The sequence below is a fragment of the Anomalospiza imberbis genome, chromosome 17 (genome assembly GCF_031753505.1).
Source record: "Anomalospiza imberbis isolate Cuckoo-Finch-1a 21T00152 chromosome 17, ASM3175350v1, whole genome shotgun sequence".
Classification (NCBI taxonomy): domain Eukaryota; kingdom Metazoa; phylum Chordata; class Aves; order Passeriformes; family Viduidae; genus Anomalospiza; species Anomalospiza imberbis.
The window spans coordinates 9,833,072-9,861,053 of NC_089697.1; the positions used below are offsets into that span (position 1 = coordinate 9,833,072).

Below are 27,982 nucleotides of genomic sequence, written 5' to 3' on the forward strand. Positions count from 1 at the left end.
TTTTCTTTGGCCACCTTTCCAGCTTCCAGCTGTTAAGTGCTGGAAATGTGTTCTTCATTATGTCCAAGAGAGAAATGTTTCTTTCTTCCGATCGGGGAGGCAATAAATATTTCACAGCATAATATGCTGTGGACAAGTGAGTTAGTGTGGTTTGTTCTCCAGGCAGCAGCCCCGGCGGCTGCCGTGGGGAGCCAGTGCTGGTGTGATGGACAGGGCAGGGATTCAGCTGTCCCCAGGCTGTGCACGGTCACTTCATTGGGTTGTAGTGTCAGGTTCTGCCTTCAGAACCAAGCCCCACAGCAGAAATCAGTAGCAATGCTTAGCAGCCCCTTTGCATTAACTTTCCAGCGCTGCCACTTAAAGCTGCCTCCTATGATTCCTTTCTCCTCATCTGACCCCAAAACAGTTGGGTTCTGGGTTGAGCCTGATGAGCCAGCAATGGGGCTGTTTTGGATGAAGAGGAGGAGGGGTGAATTCCAGCTTTGTGGATTACTCCATCCTCTGCCAGCATTGGCTTTGGTCCTAGCAAGGATGCTCCAGCTTGCTTCTAGTGGTCTTGGCCAGCATGGCCTGGGCACTTCCACAAATTAGAGACTTGGAGGATATCATGCAGCACTCATTCCAGCTAATGTTAGGTAGCCGAGTCGCCGAAGTTTGGCACTTACTTTCCTCTTTGGTCCAGAAGGTGCATGGGGTTAGAACAGATAAATTTAGGCATCTGCAAGAGCTTGTCTGTAGTCACTGCATCCAGCTTGGAGGTGCCAAGGGATGGTGACGCCAGGGACAGCTGTGACAGTGTCCAGATCTGAGGGGATTTTCTTGGGAAAGATGGAGATGGGAGCTGTCATTGATGGCAACAGCAGCCCATGACCTAAATCATGGAAGTGGCGTTGTAACCAGGGTGCATCCATGAAGGAGTCCTGGCAGCAGAACAGCAGCGATTGATGCTGTAGATGATAATTCATAGTGTGAAAGGAAAAAATATCAAAAATGCTGTGGGCTGATTAAAATTTGAAGGAGTATGAGCCAGCATGAGCCCCAACAGGGGGATGAGATAACTGAAAGAGCCGAGCTGAAAAATAGAACTGAAGCATTTCTCAGACAGGAAATGAAGGAGCAGCCCAGTGGGTGGAGGAAGGTGGTTGATTCACAGGGTTGGGAATTCTCCCAGGTCTCTGCTGTGATTCCCTGTTCTGCCTCTGGGATGGGTGGCTGGCATGCAGCCCATGTGGCTTCTGGGGAGTGTAAGGAGGCACAGGTATCCAAACGGGAATGCTGGGCAAGTTACCCCTGTAACACAGCTGTTAGTGTTGTACTTGCCATCTCTGCGAAGCCTAACCTGGATTTTAAATCACCTGTTGTGCTCTCTCCTGCCTATGTACCTTTAAAAATTATTCCATTCTTTTTGCTTCTTACATTTTCTGTAGCAACAGCCCAAAACTAATAGGAAAGGCAACATGGGACTTCTCAGATGTTCTAGACCTTTATTCCCAATATGGGAAATGCTTTAAAATATCTGCTTTGACCACAAAAACTACAGCATATTTTCACTTTAAAATAATGTTTAATAAGATTTTTTTTAGAACTAATTAACATACCAATAGAAGCAGAAGGGTATAAGCCAAGCATTAAGAAAAAACCCTTGAGGATAAAATGAGTTTGTGAGCAATTTGGTCTTGAACTCTGTGGGAATGGGACTAAATCTGTGAAGTCTTCCCGGATATCCCGACGTAATTTGGACCTCTAAAAATAACCCAAAATGTGAATAGCCTGGATGACCTCGAAGCTGCTTTTCAAGAGACTTTCAGTGTAGTCAGAGTAGGTGAACACCCTGCAGCACATCCAGGATGCAGGAACCCCTGATGAGTCAGCTGGGGGATTGCTAATTGGCTTCTGCTCTTCGTTAGCATCCGTCTTTGATGGATGGGGCTCCTGGGTTTGCTCATTCAATGAGCAAATAGTGGAGGGGCACAGTGGCCTCTTTTGGAAATGTGAAGCGAGTCTAAAGGGCCCATTTCAGCGGGTCCCAGGGAGGGCTGCTCACAGAAGAGCACAGCCCTCCCTGCTGCAGGCTGTGCTGGCCCAGAGCCCACCCCAGGGATTCATTGCTGGGCCCCAGTGCTCACCCACCGGGCTGGGAGGAGATGCAGGCTATGCAGAAAGGTGCTCACGAGGGAGCTCTGCTCTGAAACAAAGCAGCCAATTTCCTTTCACCACAGCCAAGCCTTATCTGGGGAGATTATGCTGGTCTCCAGTCTCCTCTGGTGTCATAACCGTGCTCTTCCTGGGCAGATAGGTTTGTGCAAAAATCCCATAGCAGCAGCCTGGGATCTGATGTGGCTGTGACTCACAAGCCCTGGACTGTGTGGGAGGTGCTGGGACCAGGCAGTTTTGGGCTTTTTGGTTTGTTTTTGTGTTTCATCTTGTTGGTATTTTTTTTTTAACTGGCAGATGAGAAGAGCTGCAGGACCTGTTGTCCTGGACGTTGTAGAGAGGCTCAGCTCAGGTGTGTTTTGAGGCATCTCTTGGATGCCTGAGTGCTGTTCTGGGTCTGTGCAGATGTGTGGATCCTGCTGTGCTATCAGGAGAGGGCTGCCCACCACCTGGGATGTGTCTTGCTGGTCTGACATGCGTGGGGATTTCTCCCAGTAGTCATGCATGGATGTTGTCCAAGGAAAAGGTCTTCTTTGGGACATGTTCTCCACAGTCAGACAGAGAAGGTTGTTTTCTCCAGCTCCTGGGAAACACTTCTCAGTGCACTCACAAATACAACTGCAGGAATCAACTGCTTACAGAGTTGCTGTCCAAAAAGTTTGCACTGTGAGTTGTAGATAAGCTGCTTAGTCCATCATACCCAAGAATGGACCATAGTTTGTGTTGCTGGCACAAACATAACTGAGATGTTTGCCTTTTTCCCTGCTCCTGTGATCCCAGAGGTGCTGCCTAGCTTGACTTTACTGGTGGACTGCAAATAGGTTGGTCTGGGGGAATTTGGTAGTTACCCTGTCCTCATCAGCCAGGAGAGATTATTTCTCCCCATCTCTTCATGCAAAACCCCCTCCTGCCTCTCCAGTTATGCTGGGTAGCCTGGTTGTCAAAGACTTTGGGCTGGTGCTTATTAATATATATATATATATATATATATTAATATATATATATATATATCTCATTCATATTGTTCTGTGATGCTCTATGTTCTTTTTGAAGCTGGGGCAGGAAGAGGCTGGAGATAAGACAACAATGAAAGGCTGGAGTAAACCCTGCAAGCAGAGATAATGTACTTCAGAGAACATGGGTGAACTGGCAGAGCAGAAAGTTCAAGGAAATTTGAACTTTTGGCTACTCAGGATGATTACTTTTCCCACCAACTGCTCTGCACAGCCTTGGCTTGTGAGGCACCTGAGATAGCTTTTAGTTTAAGTGGGACCAACTGTTAGATACAAGTTCATTATATTCAGAGTTGCATGACATCATATCTGTTACTTCACTAATTTTTTTTTATATTGCTCCATTTAAAGGATTTTGCTCTTAATACCTGGCCTAAATCGAAAGGTTTCTCACAGACCCTCCTCAGCTTTTCCTCCCCTGCATTCCTGTTCCAGGAATCCGTCTTGTGATATCTGACACTTCTACAACGAGGAGAAATTAATCACTGTGCATTTTTTCTTGATTTTGCACCCTCCCACCCCAGCTTGTTGGGAAGTTGGTGTTATATCATTAGGGTTCTGCTAACCCTGGGGAGAGAGGTCTCCTTCCTGTCTGCATTGCAGGTTTCTCTCTAAATGCCTGGGTTTGGGAGGTGTTGAAGGCAGAGTGATGATGGGAAGATACAGTGAGCTGCAGGAACTGGTTGCAGGGTTACACTGGCTCCAGGGGGTTTCAGACATGTTCAAACAAAAATCCTTTCTTGAAAGATGGTTTTGAAAATTGCTGAGTATTGCATCTCTCAGGACCTTGGTTCTCAGGTTGAACCCACACTGAGAGCCAGGCAGACTCCTTTCTTAATCCACCAATTTCTTTGCTTGGCTTGAAATGCCCTCAGGGGTTCTGTATTTGTAGGCTCCCCATCTTTATTGGGGTGTAATTTACCCACAGACAGGGTTTGATAAGTTCAGACATCAGCAGTCCAGTGTAGGTGCCACACAAATCTGCCTCAGTACTCCCAAATCCTCAGCAGCCCATGCTGCTTCCATGCAGAAATGGTGCAAAAATTGATGTCCCAGCTGTGCCACTTTTTAGTTGTGGAGCAGAAGAAATGAAGTGGTATGAAAGGTCAGAGCAGATTTTTTAGTGAGTAGCTGTTCAGAGGAAATTGAGGAATTTTGGCCTGTGCAGGCTGAAATTCCTGCTTGGCTGTGTGGGAGCTTCAGCTTGGGGGAGGCACACAAATCCATCGAGGCTTCATCCAGACTTTTATTTATAAGGGCACGAGTGGCTTGCACCGTGCAGGCTGTGCTGTGGTGGCTTGTAAGAATGGGATTTGGGGGAGGTGTGAGAAGAGCACAGCACTCTGCCTCCTTTCAGGGAGGAGGAGGAGAAGACCTGAGCACAGCAGAGGCTGTGAGCTGTGCTGTCGGGGCGTGGGGCTGTGCTCTGTCCCAGCTGTGCCCATACATCTGGGTCTGGAATGTGCCGTGGTTTCGTGGCTTGGTTCCATCACACCCGCTGCCAAAGTCACGGATTCCTCCTATATGTTTTAAAAGCAAACAATCCATGACTGCAGACACTGCTCCCTGTGTGTCAGCACGCAGGCAGCTGGGGGAACATTTAAACCAAATTAACCCAGAGCTGTTCAGTTATTCTCTGAGGAAAGGAGAAAGACGAGTAGCAGGGACTGATGAACTCTGGGTGAAGTCTTCTCATGGCAGTGATGTCACTGGCTGGTAGAGGAATGAACATGGATTTTTAATGGGATTCTTTTCCTTGTGCTCAAGGTCATGGTTTCTACCCTGTCAGACTGCACATTGATCAACAGGAGGTACCAGGCAGGGCTGTCGTTACTAAAAGTATTACAGCTCTTGACTTCGAGCCCGTTGCTCTCTGTCCCAGCAGTAGATGCCCAGGGAGGTCTTACAGACAATATCTACAGCTGCTGGGACAGTTTGGCAGTAAGGAATGGCCTGAGCTGGGCTCTCCTCCCAGCTGTGCTTGCTGTGCAGCGATGGCCAGTCACTGGGGAAGAGAAGAGGGACAGGTTTGTCTCTAAATCTGGACTTTCTCCCCAAAAACTAACAGATCAGTTTTTTTTAGCTGCATGGGGAGAGGTTGTGGCAGTGCCATCCTCTCCTTCATGTCTCCTATCTGTTCTGGGTCTTCTTCACAAAGCACCCAGCTGATGTTCCTGAAATACAGGTGTGAGATTGTTCCCTGAGCAAAGGCAGCCCTGGGATCAGCCACTCTTAAGGAGTGTTGTCCATGTGAACACTGGAGGATGACCCAGATGGACTTACAAAGTTCATTTCCAGATCAGTGCCATGCTGGAGCTCAGTGTGAGGCACTGAGCCCTTCATCCTGGGCACAGGGATTGCTCATCTCCTTCCAGGACAGAGATGTGTTCCTTGTGTAGAATTTGCCATGGCAGAATGGGGTACTCCAGGGAGATTTGTTTATTTCTTTTCAAAGTCTATCTGGCATTAAAAGCTGAGTCAGTTCTTTCCCACTGGTTACAAAAAAAACTACTCTCCTAGTGTGTGGAGTGACAGCTCCCTGAAGAGACTCTGCTTCTTGCAGTCTCAAATAACTGCAGTCAGATGACATCCCTCAAGTCAGGCTTTTCCTTAGAAATTTCAGATTTAGGCTTCAAGCACACCAGTTAGTGTTAGCAAGTTGGAATTCCCTGCTTTTTCTATTTATAAGAAGGCATTTTTTTTCAGTATGTTCTGGGATTACAAGAGTTTCTGCTATGGTGTAGTTTTCATTTTGCTAAAATTAGTCTCAAACTCCTGTTAGTTCAAGGGAGGATAATTAAGGCAGTGGACCCAAGGCCCCTCGAAAATCAGCCTTGAGAACCATTTGGGGTTTTTTTTCTCTCTCATGAAGTAGGTGGGTTTATTTAGCTGGCTGTATTTGAGTGACTTCCAGTTAAATTCCTCTAGAATACCAAGTCTTCCTGGGACACCTGCTTATTGCTCACCTGTCTGCCTGAAGCTGCTTGCAGGAGCTTTGGCTTTTTCACTTCTGCACATTGGACAGCACAGCACAAGCATGCGGCTCTTCACAGTGAGGGCCATCAGGGCACTTTGTGTCTCTGTAAAAGAGGTTTTTCTTTTCCATTGGGTCACTTTTTTCCTTATCCTCCTTCTCATGTAATACCATATTTTACTGGGAGAAAGACCCTGGTATAAACTACTGCTAATCCTGCCAGCTAATTATTAATTCACATATTTTCCCAGAACACACAACTCCTAAAAAAACCCCAAAACCAAACATTCCCAGAGGCTTTCTGGAAGCATTTAACCATCAAGGACAATTGACACCTCAAGGTAAATAGTCTGAGAACCTGAAATCCTGAATGTAGTTACAGTGTCTTATCTCTGCAGCACCAGGAAGTTTTAAGGGCCTCTTTACAGCCACCTCTGTGCTGGGTTTCTGATGGTGTTTGCAGGAGGATTAAAGCAACTGGAGAGGGTGGGAGTCCTGGTGGAGGCACCTGACCCTCTCCACATTCTCTGGCTTCAGTCAGCTCCTGGGCTGAGCTGGCCTTGCAGACCAGTGCTTGTACCCCTCTACAGGGTGCCCAAGGACAGGGGAGTCCACTTAGCCATTCCCTGAGCATGTCATAGCTCAAGTTTGGGCTAAAAGACAAATATTTAAGTCTTGTCTTTAATGGATTACTTAACACTTTGCCCAGCAACTACAAAGCTGCAAAGTTCCGTGTCAGTCAAGTGCTGGAATCTCCTACTGGCAGTGAGAGGCTAGTGTGGGCAAAGTCCTCCGTGAGTGACTGAAGCCTCTACCCAAGGAATTCCAGCCATCCCCCTCTGGTCTGACCAGTTTTGCTCTGCCGTGGTGCCTCTGGTTACTTGGGGGAGCTTTGGGTGGCACACACAAAGGGCTGATCCCTACTTGATGGGGTTTAAGCACAGGCTTGTGTTTGACCACGTCCAGGTTGGTGTGTCAGCATCCCTGGATGCTGCACCTGTAGGATTTAACAGGATGTTCCTCTGTGCCTCTCCTTAGGGCCAGCTGGCTGAACCTGCTGCCATGCAGGCTCTCGCTGCTGCCCTGTTGGAGGTCATTTCTGAAACTTGGCTGTCCAGCTCTTCAGCACTGTGCAGGCCACAAGGGATGGCACTGCTCTGCCCTGCCATGTGCCAAGTGCTGCAGATTTATTCCCTCAGGGATCTTTGGCAGGAGGTGTGTGTGGCACTGGCAGGGGAAGGACAACTTGCACAGGAGGATGCTGTGAAGATAAAGCAGCGCTGTGCGTGAAATCAATGGACGAGCCAAATCCTTCTCAGAAGCGGTGTTTAAAGAAAAAATCCTTTGTGGAAAATGCTCCATCAGCTGTTCATCTAAGCCAAGCTGCTTAGGAAGAGAACAGGCACTGTTTAGGAAATATCATAAAGTATTAGGTTGCTGCTGCTGCTTGTTATGACACGGAGCAGGTTTCATGCTGGCTGGTAGCTCTGAATCTGTGGCTTCATGGAGAGTGTTTTCTTTGATCTCTCTCAATAAAACCCCAGAGTTCTGAGAGAAAAATTTGAAAACAGGTTGGTGTAAAATGGAGTCTCAGTGCTCACTTCTCTCCCCTACTCTACCAAGGTGTTTAATAGCTGCCACTTTGCACCTCTGTCCTTCCCCCGTGGTGAAAGGAATGGCTGGTTGTTTCTAAAGCCTGGCTGTCAAAATCTTGAGATACAAGCATAGGGAACCTTCTAATTCAAAACCTTGTAATCCTCCATGAATAACTTCGAAAAACCATAATTTTTAGGAGTGAGATTTGAGACACAGACATACAAGAACAAGCCAGGAGTTGCTGTGAGGAAAAGAGCAAATGGGGGCAAAGCATATTTCAGTGCACACCCCTATTTCAAACACTGACTTTTGTGCTTTTATATGTGGGGTTTGTTTGCTCTCAGGCACTTGGGTATTTTATAAAAAAATGACTGGATAAAGAGCTGTGCCCACTTGGAGGGGAAGCACCTTTGTTTGCTGCCTGGAAGGGTTGAAGTAGTTCTTGTGTGATTGAAAATAAAGAGTAGGCACACACTAAATGTGAGAGATTTTACTAAAGGGTTTTGATGGATGGGCTGGGGAGAAATAAATCTGCTGAAGGACTGCCGAAGCTCAGCAGAGGGACAGTCAAGTTGTTAATGAGTAAATTCACTGCTTCCATGAGAATAAATGATTACATGCAAAGGATGCAAAAGGGGCAGATCACTGACCTAGAGAAATTCAAAGTGAGACAGAAGCTCTCTGCCTTTCCAGGGCTTTTCCACCTCCTGCATATTTGTTTGTGGGGATGAAAGGTGCACAGAAAGGCACCTTATTAGCTTTAGCTGCTGCCAGTGATGCGGTGCCAGCGCTGCCGAGCGTTTCCAAGGCTGATTCATGGCAGCAGAGCAGCCACTTGCCCGGGCTGTGGACAGAGGTGACCTGTGCTCCCAGAGAGCTGTTTTTCCCTGGCACTGTGGATTGATAACCCCATCCAGGCTCTGACATCTCCACATTTTCCAGGTAGGCTTGTGGCTGCATTGATGGACCGGGGTGGGATGGATGGGCTTGGGAGGGAGTAAAATAATTTGATTTTTGAAAGTGGGGAAAATTAAATTAACACTTCCCCACACTTTCCATAGCAGTTCTTCTCCTGCTTTCCCTGCTTGTAGGTTTTGTATGTGCCCCTAAAGAGTGGGAGTTATTGCCTGTGCCCTGGCGTTGAGCTGCACCTGCTCAGCAGGTCCTTCCCACCCTCCCAGGAAATCCCCAGCAGTGCTGGTAATGCTCTCCACACACACTCCACAGGGGTCTGGAGCAGTGCTTAGGGAGAGATGAACTGCTTTGCTTCTACATGGTGCTATTTTCATAAGTCAAGGCCAAAGGTAGTAAATCTGTCCTGTGGAAAATTAGTGAGTGGTTTACTGTGTAAACTCCTCCTGCAGGGTTGGGAGTTGGGAGCAGAGCTGGGTCTAGCTCCCAGCCAGCACAGCCTGCTCAGACCTTCTAATCCCACAGCCAAAAAGAGCCCCTCTTGCTGCTGGTGGAAATGTAGTGTTCAATGTTACAACAATGTGAAGATTTATTTTGGTTATTGAATGTTTCTGGGTGGCTTTGAGGTGCCTTGGAGTATCAGTGAGACTTCCCCAGAACTCCCTCACCAAAGCATCGCAGGATACTGACCTGCTCCAGCTTTTTTTCTTCTTCCCACATGAGCCTCCCAGAGCTGGAAAAGTGAAATCAGTGTCTTGAGGAAAGGAATAGAGAAGAAATGTGAGTGTTTTCCATCATGTGCTGCTTACACAGAAGGATGGATGAACAAATGGGCAGAGTTTCTCTTGACTCTCTGGAATCTGTTTTACTCCTTAGGTCTTTGCACTGTCACACTGGGCAGTAATCAGGATTATATTTTAATAGTAATTTGGTGCTGGATAAAGCTGCCCACCATGTAAAGACACAAGTGGATGGAGTGTGGGACACAGTGGAAATGCCCTCATCTCCATCTTCCCCTCCTGGCTCTGGCACTTGCTCCATTCTTCCAGGCACTGGGGCAGCTGCAAGTGATTGTTACTAAGGAAACTTGCTTCAAAACCACTAACAGCAACATCAGCTCCATGTAGAGATGTTACTATTTTCAAAGAAATCTGGTTGCTAATTAAGGTAGTGTCAGAATTTCCTGGCTGGAAGGTCGTTTTATGGAATTCCAGAGGCTGGTCAAAGGTTGAGCTGTACCTGGCATGTTTCCAGAGGTAGGGAAAATAAGAGACCTGCGTGCCTGGAGACAAGTGTGAGCATCAAGTGTGGTGTTTCTCCTCTTTTCTCCATGAAGAAGGGAAGAAAATGTCTGAAGTGGCTGAGAGCATAGAGGTTTTTATTCATCTGGCTGATAATAGGAGCTAAATAAAGCTTGGATTTTTTTGGAAAAAACCCAACCATTTCTCTTGCAATATTGGTGGGGCAGAACTGTACTGGAACTAAACATGGAATGAAAAGTCTGGCTTTTCTGCCAGCTCTATTTTTAGAGCTACTGCTCCATCTTTGCATCTGAGTTTTCTCAGCAGATGCACTGGAAACAGGCAATTTGCTGTTATTTTTTCTGGCCAGGCTGTGATACTCTGCAAGATAAGGATGTTGGATGGAGGGGCAGGAGACTCACCAGACTGGACAAAAATCCCCCTGAATACCAGGACATGGCTCTTGTTCCAGGTTTGGGGTCACTGTGGTCACAGACTCCTGAATATTTTCTGTGCTCCATTAGGAATGACTCTTCCATGCTGGAAGGGGAGTGGTTGGGCAGCGTTGGCTGGTTTATTTGTGTCCCAAGACTGCGGTCACAACTGGAATAAAATTCAGCAGTAACAGCAGTGCTACAGATGGATTTGGTAATGGAGAGAGGACTTGTGTTTGGCTTTGAGAGCAAATATCTGCCCTGTCTTTCAGCTGAGGTATTGCAGGTGATCCAGGCATATCCAGCAAGAACCCAGAGGTTCTTGTGCTTTGCTGTGAAAAGCAGGAATAAATAAAAGCTGTGCTAGACCTGGTCTTGGACATCTGACCCTGCCAGTGGGGCTGGGGCTGGCCTTTCAGAGAACTGCATGCACAGACACTGTTCTATCCGCAGTGCCCAGTGTGTGCGTGTCTGAATGCTCTGAAACCATCTCTACATCCTTCCTTCAGCCGGAGAGCACTCAGAGGGGTCCGGATCCTGTGGCTGCCCTGCCCTGCCCTGCCCCAGGGCCATTTACACCTGAGCTTGCAACCAGCAGCACTGGGGTTTTTTCCTGGCTGTTTTCACTTCGTGAATCACTGAGCCCGAGGCTTGGTTTTGTGTCAAATTTCATTGTTTGGACAAAAGCTGCACCAATTTGCCTGCATGGTAATCCATGCTCTCCAGAGGGAGGGGACTTTTGTGATCCAGAAGCATGCGAGGAGTTGGACTCTCCAGCACATTTAATTCTGAGCACTTTGTTCCAGCATAAAGCTGAACAAAGCAGAGGACCCCCTAGAAATTCCGTGGGATTTACTGGCAGCAAATTCATTATTGGCTTTGCAAAAAGAAAGGCAGAAGAGAGGGATGCACTTCACATTTCTAAATTTGTGTTTGTGGTTGCTGTTCATTCAGAGCAGAGAATCCCCTGTGCCTGAGGCCTGAGCATGTACAGGTATTCTTGAGCCACAGGGAATTTTGTGCAGCTACATGCAGTGCTAGATTCCAACAGGAGCATTAATTTCCTGCAGGATAAAGCTGGAGGAGGGTTTAGAGTAGAGGGAAGGTGTAACCTCACAGGCTGGTGTTCAGCCCTGTTCCCATGCCAAGAGGCAGATGTTGAGCTGTGAGAACTGGTCCTGCAGAGAAAGAAGCTGCCTGAGCTGAAGCCTCTTGGGCTTCACTATCAAATACCAGCTCTGCTGAGAGGGTAAGCAGGCAGAAAAGCTGCTCCTCAAAAAAAGCCTAGTCTTGTATGCCTTGACAGCACGTTTGTCACAGAGGGGAACTAGAGCAGCATTGGGGTCTGTTTTCCTTCAGTTTTTGAAAAGGATGCCTGTTTCCCCCTTGGCTGGGCTTGAAAGTCTTTTGGCAGCAGAGAACTGAGTTGGGTGACTGCTTTGGTTTCTTTATTCTGGATGGCACCAGTCCTTAGCAGTGCAAACCCTGAGAGTGGTGACAAATCCCACCCTCCTGCCCATTCCCAGCTGGAGAACAGCCTCTGACCTGCTGTGCTTGATCTTCATGTGGCTTTCCCAGCTGGATCTGGTTCACTCCTCCCTGAGCATCTCTCTCAAGTCCCCTTCGTCTGCACCCAGGTGTGTTTTCAGGTGTCACCAGCCTGCAGTGGGAACCACACCAATCCCCCTGGTAAGTGGAGGAGAGGCTGCCCCAGAGCCAGAGGAGCATTTGGGACTCTCCTGAGGAGGTTTTTGCCTGAATGTCCTGCCAAGGACGGAACTGAGCTGGTGCCAGTCCTTAGGGGTGCCCACATCCCCTTGCTTCACATCTGCACACCAGCACTGGGACCCCTGTCTGACTGACCCCAGCAAGATCTGTGCTTTATAGATGGCTTGGTAAATTTAAATACATCTTTCTTGTTTTTCCTGTCCTTTACTTGCCCAATCTGTGGATTGTCAGGGCTGTTTTGGAGGCATGTTATTATTAATGAGCGTCCTCTGGCTCGGCGATGCGTGTGGCCGGGGCCGGGCTGAGGTGCTGGCTGCTGTTCTGGCTCTCCTGCGTGGCTGAGATGGGCACGGAGCCCTCCTTCTCCTCCCCCTGCAGAAATGTCCCTCTGGATGCTTGTCAGTCTGCAGGGGGGTGTATGCTCATACAGCCCCAGCTCTGCATGAGGAGGCACTCCTGGGCTATAAATCTCTGCCTTTCAAGCACTAAACTCCCTTTTGGGCTGTTTTTGACATTAGGAATTTCCTCTGATAAGAGAACTTTATTTGCCCTTAAATATCACTTTGTGACAGGATGATGGAGTGGGGATTCTTGGAGCGAGCCTGTGCCAGCCAGGGAAGGGAAATTCTGCTGGGGCTTTTGTTTCTCTCTAGCACTGACATTGTAGGTCTTTAAAGACTAGGTTTATTTTATACTTGGCAGGAGTGTGTGTGCACATGTCAGTGTCCAGACAAATGGGAGCAGCCCCGTGTTGGAGCTGTGCTGGAGCCAAGTGGGTCTCCTGCTCTCCCTTCCCTGTGGCACCTGGGGAAGAGGAGCTGTGCTGGGGTTTTTCTGGAACAGGCTTCCAAACACAGGCTGTGTTGGTGAAGCAGGGCTGGTGTGTGGAATGCCTTAAAAAGACAGAAAGAGGGGTTTTGTGGTACTGTCTGCAAGGTACAGTTGGATGTTCCCTGGCTGGCAGGCCAGTGTGTCACCTGTTACCCCACAACGAGCCCAAAAGCCAAGTCCCCAGGGCAGCATTGTATCTGGCTTGTAATGCAGCCTGCTCAGGCTAAGCCTGAGGTGTCTCCCAGCACAACCTGAGTACAACCTGTAGCCACAAAGTCTGAGCTGTGTTTGCATTTAGTGGGAGCTGAGCTCCCTGATCTGGCTCTGCAGCAGCCGTGTCGTATCACCATCCCTTTAGATACGGCGGATTTCGCTCCACAGGCTGCTTGTGAGCAGCAGGAGCTGCAAAGTGCCAGCTCATTTATTCCACTTGGATTCCATGAAGTTCTCTCTGCTTTTCAGGATGCCTCAAGCAGCCAACTAACTCTGTGTTCCTTTCTTTCAGCTCTTCCACGTAGCATATGTCCTGATCAAGTTTGCCAATTCCCCTCGTCCTGACCTCTGGGTGTTGGAGCGATCCACTGATTTTGGCCTCACCTACGAGCCCTGGCAGTATTTTGCCTGTGAGTATGACGGGGGCTGCAGCTTAGTGCCAGGTAGTGAGGCTGTGGGGAAGATAACCCTGTGCAAATACAGGGTTGGGTTTGGAGCTGTTCCTGTGTCATTGCTGTGATGAGGACATGTCTTCTGTTTCATCTGCCCAGTAAGGCTGCAGGAGTTGAAGGTTGAATGCTCCTCAGGACAGGAGAACTGTTTTACTCTCTGGCACTAAATGTATGTTTTAAAACACTGTCCTGATGTGTAGGGGAGTGCCAAAGTTAGCACCAGTGTCTGCAGTTGGGTGTTGTTGATCTAGGTCTGAAGGTGAGATTTCTTATCATCTCCTCCTTGCCCTCCTCTTTCAGTCTCTTCCCTGTACCATCCCAGACTGTATTTCAGCTCCTCCAGAAGCCAAGCAGCAGCTAGTTTCCAAGTGGCTGCTATCACAGAGAAGTCTGGATGCAGAAAACATTCCCTCGTGCTTATCAGTACCGGAGATTGGATGCAGCCTGTGCAGGGCAGGGAACTGCTGTCCTGCTGCTGTGCAAGGTGGGATCAGAGACAGCTGGCTGGAAGGGAGATCCAGTCTGTGCATTTGGCTTCCCAATTCTCTGATTAAAACCTTAAGAAACAGCTGGTTCTACAAAACTCTTCTCCCAGAGGGTCTGTGGGGTAGCCGGATGCCGAGGAACTTGTTAACCACCAGCTCCTCCCAGAAGCAGCAGCAGTAATTGGGAGAAGATGTGAGTTAAGATCTGCAGCCAGAGCTTAAAACCTGGCAAGAAAGGACTTGGGAGCACTCAGAGGCCTTGTCCTGGGCTATCCCTGAAGGCTCATATTTCTGGCTTACCTGTCAGGCTGTGTTTTGGTTTTCTGGCCTCTTCTTGTGCGAGAAAGAGCTGCAGACATGTTACCACTGTGTTGCCTTTGCGTGGTAGCTCCTCTCTGGGGTGGATGTTTTTCTCTCTGCTGTGTGATAGTAGGGAATTACTGCTGTCAGATTCCTGCTTTGCTTTCTTCTGTCTTCTCTTGAGTATTTCTCTGCCAGTTCTGAAGCCTCTCTTTGGGCCCATTACAGTTTTGATCCTGCATGGTCTGGAGCTGCACAGGGAGCTCTTGCCCCACTGGCATGTTCCTGTGTGTAGTGGCAGTGCTGCAACATCTGGAGTCCCCTTCCCTCCCAAAACATCAGGCCCTGTAACCCCTCCCCGAGAGAAGGGAGATGCAGTGACACAGCCCAGTGGAAAATTCCCATGGAAATAAAGAGGTGGCTGCTCCAAAACCTGCCAGATTTGCGAGCACAAGAAGTCCTTTGCAGAGGTTTATTTTTATCACGGGGAGTTCTGTAGGTGGTCTAATAAAAACACTGCCAGGTCAGTACCAGGGTTAAAAGCAGCTGGCAGAAATGCAGGGTTCCTTCAGAGCAGCCAGTGAGCCTTGCCAGAGGTGGCACTGGCACTGTCCACCCTGGCTCAGCGCTGTCCCTCGAGCTCACGGGAGGTGCCACGGTGATTTTGGGCTCAGCTCTGTGGGAGGAGAGAGAAGTGACCGCTGGGTGAGGCTCTGTCCTTAAAGCACTGCTAGGGTTTAAGGCCAGTGGATTACTCTGGTTTAGCTCAGAATGCCCAGATTCTGGCTCACATGGTTGTGCAGATTTTGCAATAACTGGAGGAGTTCTTTGGTTTTCCTGAGTAGCTCCTTGGGCTGAGCATCCTGTCTCCATGCAGCCATGGCAGTGCTCTGGAAATCAATCATCTCAGGCCGGTGGTGACAGGTTCCTTGCCTGGGGCTTTAAAAATAAATTGCCTTTAAAAAAGCATCTGGTGAAGAAAACCTTGGAGGCCAGAGACCTGATGTTAAATATTTCCACATCTTCCTGTGGATGAAACTGAGCTCTTGCTGTTGCCAAAACAGAGTTTCCCAGAGCAAGGCCACTTTCTGGAGACAAGGTGTGGATGGGTGCAAGCCAGAGGTGGAGGTAGAAATTCTCTGCTCTCTTTGCTGTTCCTTCTGCCTGGCTCAGCCTACCCATGCAGCACATGGAGTGGGGGACCTGCCTTCTGGAGGCACATTGAGACAGATTTTGGAAGATTATTCCTGTGAATTGGGTTAACATTTTCCCTTCAGTTTCCTGTGTGAGTTGAGCAGCACTGGCAGGAACAGGAGATTGTGTTGGCTGCCTTTTCTTCCTTTTTCTCCCCATGGAAGCACCCTCAGGAGCACTGCAGTGACATTCACTTCAGCACGCTCTGCTGTGAGCTCCTGGCACAGCTGAAAAGGAGTGGAAGGAGCAGCAGCCTTTGTCCAGGCTCTTCTGAGGAGCAGTCCCTGCGAGTAGCACTGTGTAGGTTTTTGCCTGGGTAGATGTAGGTGCTCACCACCCTGGCACAGTCGGGCCCTGAGCTGCCCCAGCAGTGCTTTGGTTGGCTCTGCCAGCACAGGGATGTCACACATCTGGGGACAAGGGTGCTGGACTTGCAGGAGCAGTCATACTGGGAAGCCAGGCCATTCCTGCAGCTGCAAGGACAGTGTTGGCATTCAGTGTCCCCAAAGCAGGTCACCAAGCCAGCAGAGTGCCTGCCTGGTGATGCCTGTTCCCTGACTTTATCCAGCCTTGCATTGCCACTTAGTGGCAGGAGCTCTCGTTTGCTGTCCCCAAGGAGTGGTTCTTGGTGGCTTTGGCATTTCTGGTCTGTGGCATTGGTTTAAGAGCAGAGTTCAGAGTAAGGTGTGAGGAGGGGACCTGCAGTATGTGGGAGAGGCAGAGCAATGGCTTGCAGGATGTCTGCTTGTCCACCCTTCCTGGAGGGAAATGTCCCAGCAGTGACTGTGGCTTGTGGTTGCTCCTGTTGTGGGTTCTGTGCTGGCTTCAGGACTGACCCAGGAGGTTTAGGAGCGACGTGAAATGATGGTGCAGCTCCTACATCAGGAGCAAAGCCCTGGCAGCAAAGAGCCCTTCTGCAGTTCAGTGGCAGCAGTGTGGTGAATCCACTGCCAGCAAGGCAACAGATTGAGACCAGAGTTAGATCTCAGGCTGGTTAAACTCTGAGCTTAGTGCCAGAATTGAGGGGTGGGTTTCTCTGCAGGTGGTGGCAGTAGGTAGAGTGGCTATTCTGACCTTCCTCATTTACTGCAGGGAGGTGATTTGGAGAGTTTCCTACCTATTACTGTTAGAATGACACCGTCCCTTAGCGGAGAACATGTATTTAACCATGACAGAGTTAATGACACAAAGCAATCTCTATGTGGTAAATGCTTAACAAAGATTGTACACCCATCTCTCCTGTGGTCAGTGTGGGAAAATCCATAGAGGGCTGGGAATTGTTCCTTTTCTCTTACTGCTCTCATCTCTGATTGATGAACAGCTTCCAAGAGGGACTGCATTGAGAAGTTTGGCCAGCACACTGTGGACCGTATCACCAGGGATGACCATGCCATCTGCACCACTGAATACTCCCGGATCGTGCCTTTGGAAAACGGGGAGGTGAGCAGTTGCCTGTTTTCATCCCCTGGAGTTTTCAGGGTTGCTCAGTGGCTCTCGGTATTCCTGTTAATAGGCTCCCTCTCGATGTTTGGATACCACTTTAAAGTATTCAGTTCAACCAAATGAGATTGACAGAGAGCTGATCCAGTCATCCGGAGAGAGATTGATTTCCTCCCACCCCACAGGGTTACACAGATTTGTTCTCACAGATTCACAGAACAGTGTGGGGTGGAACCACCCAGATCCAACTCACTGCCATGAGCAGGTACACCTTCCACTAGAGCAGGCTGCTCAGTGCCCAGTCCAAGCTGGCCTTTTCCCTCCTCCCATTCACAGATTGTTGTCTCTCTGGTAAACGGGCGCCCAGGAGCCATGAACTTCTCCTACTCTCCTCTCCTGCGGAATTTCACCAAAGCCACCAACATCCGACTGCGCTTCCTGCAGACCAACACTCTGCTGGGCCACCTGATGGGCAAAGCTCTGAGGGACCCTACGGTCACCAGGAGGGTAAGGCAGGCCCTGTTACCTCCTGCTGGTGAGGTGGAAGTGTTTGAGGGCTGTGCAAGCCACCCCTAGGGAGGGGACACCCTGGCAGTTGCCTGTGGGGATTTTCTCTTGGTCTTGCACCCCCTAAAGCTGAAGGCATCTGCAGCAGATGCTGCTGTGGCTGGAGCTGGAGGCTGCTTGGGAGGACACCAACAATGTGGAACAGGGAAACATCTCTTGGTGTCACATGTGGCTTTCTGGCTGTGCTGGGAGCCCCCCACTCGTATCTGATGGGCTCTGTTAGAGGTGGTGGATCTTACCGTAGGCAGATACTGCAGCCTACAGCGTCACTGTAAGGGAAATACCCCAAGACATCGTTTTACTGGGTAAAGTCCTGCTGAATCTTGAGTAGAATGGTTATGAATCTGATTTGTAAAAATAGTCATGGCCAGCTTTTCTTGTGCTTTCCAGTACTACTACAGCATCAAGGATATCAGCATTGGAGGGCGCTGTGTCTGCCACGGCCACGCTGACGTCTGTGATGCCAAAGACCCCAACGACCCTTACAGGTACCTTCTGCAAAATCCCAGTTCTGTGGGAAAGCATTTTCATTACTGTTCTAAGAATGAAAGGTGATACCAGTGTTAGTTGTGTCCTGTCCTGAGTTTGTAATGGTGCCATCACTGCTGCTTGTGGCTCTGCCTTGAGAAAGAAGCAGAGACTGCTCCAGACAAAGTAGCAAAAATCACACTTTTTGTCAGACTGTTTTTCAGCCAGATTAGCTCCCTGGTCGAGTTTCCCTGTCCACAACTTTGCCATCCCACTGGAGCGGAGTGTGAGAATAAGAAGGGATACTGATGTAGAACAGGGAGGTTTCCCATCAGAGTCCTGGGATCATTTCTGAACTTGTGCAGAGTCTCCTGCTTCCCATGTGGCTTCTTAAGCGCTGGGACAATGCTGTCATAAATAGGTGGTCTCCCATGAAACCAGAGACTGCTTCCCATAGATTGAACCATAGATTGGTTATGTACATATCTGAACAACTCTTAGCAAAAGAACAAGAGTGTGTAAAGAAGTTACATTTTGGCTGATGGAACTTCCCATCTGCCTTGGCAACTTGGAATGCCAAAGAGCTGCTTCAGACCATGGAAGTGTTGCTTTTAGCCATCTGTTTGCAGCTTGAATGTTGCCTTTATAAAAGGATGGGTAGATTCAGATGGACGAGGGGAGCTTGTGTTTCTTTCTCATCAGGATCATGTAGAACTTTTGGATCGTCTAAAATAAAATTCCAGTGAGTCCCAGCCAAGGTTAAAGCTGCTAAGTATTAAAACAAAAATGTATTGGTAAGCAAGCCTGCCTGAGTGTGCCAAACTCTCTGACAAAAGGAAGTTCATAAATATCTGAATGTACAGTTCCTTGTTTTTTAGACATTGGTGTTGCTGGATGCAAAGTGCACCTGTGTGCTGGGGTAAAAGGCTTTGTGGGGACAAGTGATTCTTTAACATGGAAATGCCAGGACCTTTCTTGGGTGTATCAATGGCTTGGGGCCCTCCAAGAGGGGAGGGAAGGCTGAACAATGAGAAATGTGTTGGATATCCTTGTTCAGTGCCACTTCTGCTTGCAACTGTCTCTGTCTCCTGAAATTCCTCTCCTCCACTCTCATTTGGATGCATTTGGCATCTTCACTCTTGGCCCCAGCCTGTTGTGTGATGTTGCAGCACATGTTGGTAAGCAGCTGTTGCATTTCACCCAGAGCAGATCACGCTGGCCTGAGGGAGGAAACATTTCCTACTTGTGTACTTTGTACAGTCAGAACATAACAGCTGTAAGTCCTTTGGGATACAGCAGGAAAAGGTGCTGGATAAATAGATCTTCTCATGGCATTGCTGTACCCTTTAGCAAGCCCAGGAGCACAGGCAAGTCAGCAGAAATCTGATACTTTCAGTTGAGAAAATGAGTAACTGATGAAATGCTGCCATTTTCCAGGCTGTGGGAGCAGCTGTGTCCAGCCTTCCCATTGAAGTGGGCACTGCTGGGCAGGATCCCAGCCCTGCTGCCCCAGCACAGCACAGAGCCAGCTTGGGGATATCTGTAATGCCACATCAGCTGGGGCTCAGACACACTGTCCTCTTGGGACACCGGCCCAGCTAGCAGAAACCTGTCATGTCTTCAGCAATCTGTGTGGAGTGCCCTCTGCACGTGCCCTAATCTGATGTATGGCAGCAGCTGGGCAAGGAAATGCAAATAAAGGGATGCGGATTGGCTTGGCCCTATGAAAAATCCCACAATCTCAGCCTGTTGGGGGGGGGTCTCTGCTGTTCATTTTAACTTCTCTCTTCTGCACATCCCCATGTTTCTTGTGCCTGTTACTCAGAAAGGCAGGGTGAGCATGTTGATAGAGGTGAGGTGAGCTAGAAATCGTGGCAAAGACTTCAGGACATGATGAAGCATGTCCATGAGCTGACTTCCTGGGTAATATTCGTGCAACTTTGGAAAGTTTGTGTGAAGTGCCAAGCTGCAGAGGCTGCACATCCAGCTGTGTTGAGCGGGCAGCACATCTGGGCCCTGTGGGCAAGTACAGCCTTCTCAAGGCTCTCTGCACTTCTCACAGCTTTCTCTCTTTGGGCTGAGTTAAGCAGAGGGACGGAATGTTCGCCTGCTTAAAGGTGAGCACCAGCAGGATGAGGCACAGCCCTTTCTCCTGGCAAACCCTTGGAGCAGTGAGATAAGAATCATCAGGAGCCTGGCTTGGAGAACCCAGACAAGAGTTGTGTGTTACCAGGCTGAGTGAGTTCAGGAGAACCCTACAAGGGTTCTGCATCTGTTTGATAAAAGCAACTGTTTCTGTGGCTTCACTGCCCTGTCACAGATGCCACAAGCAAGAGAGGAGACAACCAGGGAGTCCAGCTGCTCCTTCTGTGCCTGTGAAGATAACCACCAAGACAGCAACAGCCTGGCTGGTCAGAAGCACATGCACAGATGAAGGATGCTTTCCCACTGCTGCATCCTGAACTCCAGCTTCCCCTTTCCCATTTGGAAGGCAAAGCACCCTGTGTGCCAGCAGATTTGTGCCATCTGTCAGTCTCTTTTTGCAGGTGGTTTTTTCTCGGTACAGTCAGAAACAGAGGAAGGGGCTGCTTTTTTTTCTTGATTGTGCTCCTCAGATGTCCCAGCCAAATCCAGATGCTGTAGTGTTTGTGTGCTGCTCTCAGTTCTGCCACAGCTGCTTGCTGGAAACTGTTTAGTCTCTGCTGTTGAGCATCAATTCCAGCGGGAAGATTGCGGTTTCATTTCTTACAGCAGGATGACCAGGAAATATGTGCTGTGTGGACACAGCCGCTCCCTCTTCTGCCTTGTATATACTCAGTCAATGAAACATGTAAATATTGTGGTTTATGCACATTTGTCTGTAATTCATTAGCAGCACAGACTCGGCACAAGGTGCAGTAAAGCCATAATAGATGAGCTCTCTGAGAGGTCATCGCTAACTCTGAACAGCAGAGACTAAATAAATACCTCCTTCTCCCTCTGAAATGAGCATCTTTACTCATGCAGTGCCATCTTGCATTCTGGGAACTGAACCAGTTCTCTTCAAACATCTTGAGCCTTAAGGAGCCTGGGCTGTGTGGCTGGAGCCACGTCCTCCAGTCAGGGGGATTAACACTGCTCAGCAGGTTTATAAGTTCCCTGACTCAGTGACCATCTTTCTCCACACATATGTATTTGGATCTTAATCTTGACCTCCAGCTGCTGCCATGGAAAGAAACAATAAAATTTTGTTTCCTTGAAAGTGCTGAGTGGTGGTCAGCCAGGTGAGAGGTCTGTGGGTGGTTGCATTCCGGGGACGTGGCCAAGGTTTGCCTCTCATTGAGACTCCCCCTTGGGTCTGCGAAACACTTGAAGAACAAAGTTCCTGGTGGATATTTCAGGGCTGTTTTCTGCCACTTAAGCTCCAGCCAGGGGTTCAATTTCATGCCTGGACTCTGCCAGCTACAGCCCAGCCTGTGAATGTGGGCAGGGATGGGGCATGACGAGTGCTGTGAGAACTGACTGCAGCCAAGTGTGCCTTGGCATCTGCAAGGGAAGGGCTGGGAGCAGTGCTGGGACCTCAACCCCTCTGCCTGAAACAAACATGCTGAGTGTGGATCCTGCTTGCATTCCCCCAAACTTTCAGAGCATCCCATTATTTTCATTAAAATGAGGTTACTTGTGCTGCTGCCTCTGTCTGGCAATTCACTATTCATAGACTTGGAGGTCCCACATTTTAAAATTACATGTAGGTGGAAACTGTGGCACTCAGCTCACTGCAGAGTGTCTGCACTCCTACACTTCACCCTGAATGACTACTCCTTTTGTTTCTAACGTTTTTTTTTTTTTTTTAATTACGTTTATTTTTAAACGCTCTGCTTTTGAATGGAAAAGCATTGGAGGAGGGAGAGATGGGAGTGGCAGACTGGCCCTGAGGGGAAATGAGTAATTGCACAGATAAAAGCTGGAACATGCTGTATTATCCATAAGTCTAATACAACAGAAAGCATTTGTGTTGGATGGGAATGGCCCTGTGCTAAGTGGAGGCTTTGGGGCTGATGTCACTGATGTTAATGAATCACCCTGGCAATGGGCAGGGACGAGATCCATCAGGTGCCTGTTGAGATTCCTTGCCCGGGCCTCCGGAGCTGCCTGTTTACCCAGCACAGCCCTGCCTGGAAAGCAGGAGGTGCAGTGCACAGGGAGCGTGGGGCCAGCATCTACTGACATTCTTAATTCAAATTTCATGCCCTCCTCCCTGCAGCACGGGTGTACCTGGAGGAGCAGATAGCACCTGTGTGGCCCCATCCCTCTCCAAGCTCTGGGCTATCATTTTTTCCTTTCATGCTGCCCCTGCACAGTGGTGGGGACATCTTTGGGTCCCTGCATCATGTTACACTCTGTCAAATAATCATCTTCAGCTCGATTTCTGCCACTGCCACCTCCAACCATTTCACGTTTTATTCTCTGCAGAGCTGGCTAGGCAGTGGCACACTGATTTTTCTCTTTTCCTTGTCTCCCTGTGAAGAAAAAAAGGAATGATGATGGAGGAGTCGAAAGGGAGAGAATGCATCTGGAATAGCAAAATTTGGTGTTTGGCTCAGAAAAGAAAACAAATCAATTAAATAGTTGAAAAAAAAGCGCCTTAGAAGCCTCTTTTGTAGAATATTGGGATCAGCAAATACCACTCATTGATGTACCAGATCAGTGACAGCGATGCCCAGCAGGGTCACACAGCAGCTCCCCATCCCACACATCCCTGTCATCACCCCAGCCTTGTCTGTGCCCCGTTGCTGTCCCCGCAGGCTGCAGTGTGACTGCCAGCACAACACCTGTGGTGGCTCCTGCGATCGCTGCTGCCCCGGCTACAACCAGTTCCCCTGGAAGCCTGCCACCGCCGACAGCGCCAACGAGTGCCAGCGTAAGTGGGAGCTGGGCTTTCCCTTCCTGCCGGGCACAGCCCAGGGCCCGGCTGCAGAGAAGCTGCTCGCTCACTGCTGGGGCTGGTGCTGTGTGGGACTGGGTGAACTGGGGGCGGTAGCACCGCAGAGGGGACTCTGCACAGCAGGGGTTGGTGTTCAGGTGAGGCTCACGCAGGGAGGTCTCCGAGGTCTATGTGGGACTTCGGCTCTGCTTGCGCTCCAGTTCCTCCAGAGCGTCCAAAGGTTCGTGCAGGCAAGTCTCGTTGCTCAATTCTGTCTGCAAGATGAATTAGGTTTGGATGTGTTTACATACAGGAATTCTTTATTTGTCTAGAGAAACCTTTGGTCAGTGCCGACAGTGGAATTTCTGCTGCACTGGGAGTGCAGAGCACAGAGCTGCATGAAACGGTGTCTTAGAATCACAGGGTGGCAAAGGATCTTAAATCCTGGGAGTTTCTAAAGTCCCCTCACCTGGTGCTGGATTTTACAGCTCACCTCTATCGAGGGTGGGATAAAAGAGACAAGAATGTTGCTCCCTAAACCGGACTAGTTGAGGCCCCACTGTGGTGACTTTTCCTTCTCGCCCATACACGCCTGCACGTATTTTGCTTGTGATTTTGTGCCCGCTGCGCTCTCCTGGTTGCAGACCAGACTTTGTGAAGGAGTTGCTGCTTCTGTGCTTTTGAACTGAAAGACTTCAGAGAGCTTGGGAGAGCATGTAATCCCTCAGATGCATTCAGGCATCTTTCCTGATGGAAAACCAACCCATCAAAACCAGGAGGGAGAGTTGACATCTTGAGATGCAGCTGGTGACTGAAGGACCTCTGAGGACGGGTGGTTTAGCTCCCATATCTTTGTATTCCAGCCTGCAATTGCAACGGCCATGCCTATGACTGCTACTACGACCCGGAGGTGGATCGACACAAAGCCAGCAGGAGTCGTGAGGACAAGTTTGAAGGGGGAGGTGTTTGTATTGACTGCCAGGTAGGCCCAGAGAGCTTCTCTGGAAAAGCCTGTTGCAAATGTTTGTGTTTGTTTCTGCTGTCGGCCTGGAGTTCAGCCTCCTGGGACCTCTCCACCAAGCCCCTCTGCTATCTAAATTAGGTCTCTGCCTGGAAATTTAGTCTCTTTGCTGTGGATTAAAGGAGTGTGCACCAGCAATGAGAACAGCACTTGGGTTTCTAGCTGTTCCCTGGTAGTACCACTACCTCCGAAAGCTTTAGTTTGCTGAGACACTGGAATTGGGAGGGACAGGTTGCTGCCCAGCACATTGTGCAGTCCCTACCTAGTTCACAGTGCTCTGGCATTCCCCTGGATGTCTATCTGCCCACCAAAATGCTAGTCTTCAGTCTGTGTGAAGGTGGGAAAGTAGCTCTTCCCTTCCCAAGGTGATGGTGACTATGACGTGGTTAATTCATGCACTGGCATGAAACTTCTGGCTGTGCTTCCTTGCTGGGAAGAAACTAGTTGCTCCCATCCTTCAAGCACAAAATGATCAGGACATTTTACCATCTGAAAGAAGTGAAATGGGCTCAAGGTCAGCTACAAACCTGAAACTCACACCGTGTTTATGGGAGGATACAGTTGGCAGGAAATGGCTTTGTTCCCAAGTCAGTGTATGTGGAATTTTGAGCAGATTTAGGTCTTCGGTGTGCTGATGCTCCTGAGCTGCTTCCTCTGTAACCTGGAGCTGTTATTAAATCTGGCAGATGAATGTGAGTCCTGCAGGCAGAGGAGCTGATGCCTCTCTAACCCACTGTCTTTCAGCATCACACCACTGGCATTAATTGTGAGAGGTGCATCCCTGGGTACTATCGATCCCCTGACCACCCCATCGACTCTCCTTACATTTGCTACCGTGAGTGTGAACTCCTCTGCAGTGACATCCTGCTGGACTTGGTGACACTGGGGAGGGCACTCTGGGGGGTTGGGCTGAGAGGTTTTCCTGCTGTAGGCAGTCTGAGGCCTCAGTCAGTGACACTGCTGCTGGCTTGTCCCTCTCTGCAGGCTGTAACTGTGAGTCTGACTTCACCGATGGCACCTGCGAGGACCTCACCGGGCGCTGCTACTGCAAACCCAACTACACCGGGGAGCACTGCCACGCCTGTGCCGAGGGCTACCTCAACTTCCCCCACTGCTACCGTAAGTGGGGGTTCACAGCTGGGAGCCCACAGAGCCAGCAGCTCCAGCTGTGGCTCCTGGGATGTCCTTTCCCCATGCCACGTGGCACTCCTGTCCCAGGAGGAGTTCTTTCAGGTGGGCACAAGTCCACATTTGTCTTGGGTGGAAGCTGCACCAGAGCTGAGCTGCTCTGAACACAGAGTCAACAGGAGCTTCCCATTTAGCTAGAGATTCATCTCCCACTTCCTTACGAAAGACAGGCTGAAAAGGGCTGTCACGGTTTGTTGTTTAGTGGGACATCTATTCCATGTTCCACATTCATCCTGTTCAGCTTTGGGACTGTCAAGTCCCTAATATTCCATCAGGATTTCTCTGAGTGTGTGTGCTGACCTGTGCAATGTGTCTTTCTCTGCACAGCTGTTCCAGCTTTCTCTCACAACAGTACTGGAGAACAAGTGCTTCCTGCAGGACAGATAATAAGTAAGCAGTGCAATTTTCTTTGATGCTTTGGCAATGCTGTTATTTCTGTTATACCTCCCATCCAATGTAAGATCAGGTCTTCAGCTAGCTGGGCATGTACGTTGTGTGAGGTAGCCCTGAGTGGTTTTAAGAGAGTACAACCAGCAGCTGAGCTGGGGGTAAAGGAAGTTTTATGATCCCCTTTACACAGATGTGGAAACTTTAGCCTGGAGTGACAGTGTGATTTTTTTTCCTGGGGTCCAGGCCATGTGGGGATGGCCCTTCTGCCGTCCCTGTGAGGAACCTCCCCCAAAGGTCCTGGAGGGGCTGTGGCTGAGCTGGGAGCTCTGCTGTGGGCACCTCTGAAGGGTTGTGCATAGGCAGCCACTCTCTCTGTGTCGCTTCCTCTGTTGTTTAGAAAGCTCATCCATGCTCTCATCCCTGCTCCCCTCCACCTCCCTCCTCTCTCATGCTCACTCCTCTGAGTTCATCTACTCCCTTGTGCTTTATTCTGTCTCTTTTCCCACCGAATCTTCCCCTGTCTCATGCTCCACAGCATGCTCCAGATAACCTTTTCCTTCCTTCTGATATTTTGAATTCTGTATCTTCCAGACAGGTTTTTTCTTTCCTGAGCTGGAATTTCTCACTTCCCTTCTCATTTCCTCACCTCCCCCTCCCTCTGGTTTTTGGATGATGTTTGTCCTTGCCTCTCCCAGCCCAGCACCCCACACCACTGCTGTTGGTGACAGCAGGGCTGGCTCCGAGCCTTGGCACTGCCTGCCCGTTACGCCCTGCCCTGGAAGTGGGAAGGTCTCGGGGGCAGCGGAGCATGGAGTGACAAAGATCACCCTGGTTAGCCGAAGGCTCTGGTTATTCCCACACTACACTGACTCAGCTCTGCCTGGGCTTGTGGAAGCAGCATTTGCCTGCCATGTGTGTTGCCCTGCTGCCCACCCTGCACCTTCACACCAGCATGGTGCCGAGGCCTCCCAGCCACCCCGGGAGCCAGGCGTGGGTTGGTTACAACATTCTTATCTGATAGGAAGGTTATGGAAGCAAATGCTTGAGCATTTGAGCTGCCTCAGGGCAACTCCTGCCGTGTCCTTGTGGGACCTCAGAGCTCAGCTGACAGCCTGACAGCCGCCTGTGGTGTCTGTTGTGTGTCCCCATCCAGACTGCGACTGCTACGCGGGTGGGACGGAAGGCAACGCCTGTCGGAAGGACCCTCGGGTGGGGATGTGCGTGTGCAAACCCAACTTCCAGGGAGCACACTGTGACCAGTGTGCCCCAGGCCACTACGGGCCCAGCTGCCAGCGTGAGTACCTGGCGGGCAGCGTCCCCAGCTGGGCTTCTTCTTGTTCTCCAGCCATGCTGGGGAGGAGGAATTCCACAGCTCTACTTCCAAGTGACAAATTCCTATGACTTCTGCATTTTGCTGTTGTTTTCCACCCAGCCCTGACCCTCCAGCATCTTCCCAAGCTGTGGGGGACTCTTGAAGAATTTGCTGTGGACATGAGCTGTGGGCCAGGAATGCTTGCTGTCAGCTCTGTTCCCCATGCTTTCTCTAGCAACTGCTCTTCTACCCCAGAGGAGCAGATGCTCTGGTTCCTTTCCTGGGAAGGCTAAAGACAAAAAAACTTGCTTATTTACTAATGCCCTTTTTGCTTTGCAGCCTGCCAGTGCTCCGGCCCTGGTCAGTACGATGGCACCTGTGACAGCGAGACAGGGCAGTGTCTGTGCCGCACAGGATTTGAAGGGCAATCCTGTGACCAGTGTGCTCCAGGCTACTTCAACTACCCTCTGTGCCAGTGTGAGTGTCTGTCTTTCACGGGCCTGGGTGGGGACACAGCCAGAGTCCTCTGGCAGGGGACTGAAGGACTGGAAGGCGGTTTTGGAGAATATGTGCCATGGGCAGAGACCGATGGATTGAACGCTTAGAGCAGCACCTGATGCCTATCTGAGAGCCCCGGGAAGAAGACATTTTGCCATGAGCTCTGCCCCGTGCTCCCAGCTCAGGGGGTGGTTTCTGTGTGTTGCAGTGTGTGGCTGCAGTGCTGTCGGGACGCTGCCAGGAGGCTGCGACTCCGCCGGGAATTGTTTCTGCAGAGCCGAGTTTGCTGGGCCACGCTGTGAGCAGTGCAGCCCTGGCCACCACTCCTACCCCCACTGCTATGGTGAGCACCTGAACCTGCAGCTCCTGCTGCTCTAAAAAACACAGCTGTTCTTGTGAGACTTCGGTGTTTCTCAATATCAAATCCATGTGGTTTGCACCGTGAGTTTGGCAGGTTTGATTTGGGGGTCATGGATCATAGCAAAGCCTGGAAGACAAAGCAGTTTTTATCAGTCACACTTCCTCATCACAGCCCTGCTGTGACCTGGTGTCTCAGTTTATGCCTTTCATGTGTATCATTTTAGTGCATTAGCCTATTAAACTGCTGGGAGCATTGAATAGGCTGTAAGAACCCTCATTGCATTTTCCTGGTATGGTTATGAAAATAC

At 49.6% G+C, this 27,982-nt stretch overlaps 1 protein-coding gene across 1 annotated transcript in view; it reads left to right on the forward strand.

Moving 5' to 3' along the window:
* The window catches only part of LAMA5 (laminin subunit alpha 5), an 86,018-nt gene that overhangs the window by 23,666 nt on the left and 34,370 nt on the right, over nucleotides 1-27,982 (forward strand). Inside the window, exons 3-14 of the mRNA XM_068207956.1 lie at nucleotides 13,389-13,506; nucleotides 16,849-16,967; nucleotides 17,304-17,474; nucleotides 17,925-18,022; nucleotides 22,787-22,902; nucleotides 23,769-23,887; nucleotides 24,671-24,761; nucleotides 24,911-25,045; nucleotides 25,442-25,504; nucleotides 26,658-26,798; nucleotides 27,156-27,293; nucleotides 27,523-27,657. Of these exons, the coding sequence (XP_068064057.1) occupies nucleotides 13,389-13,506; nucleotides 16,849-16,967; nucleotides 17,304-17,474; nucleotides 17,925-18,022; nucleotides 22,787-22,902; nucleotides 23,769-23,887; nucleotides 24,671-24,761; nucleotides 24,911-25,045; nucleotides 25,442-25,504; nucleotides 26,658-26,798; nucleotides 27,156-27,293; nucleotides 27,523-27,657 (1,444 nt within the window). The remainder of the gene's footprint in view (nucleotides 1-13,388; nucleotides 13,507-16,848; nucleotides 16,968-17,303; nucleotides 17,475-17,924; nucleotides 18,023-22,786; nucleotides 22,903-23,768; nucleotides 23,888-24,670; nucleotides 24,762-24,910; nucleotides 25,046-25,441; nucleotides 25,505-26,657; nucleotides 26,799-27,155; nucleotides 27,294-27,522; nucleotides 27,658-27,982) is intronic.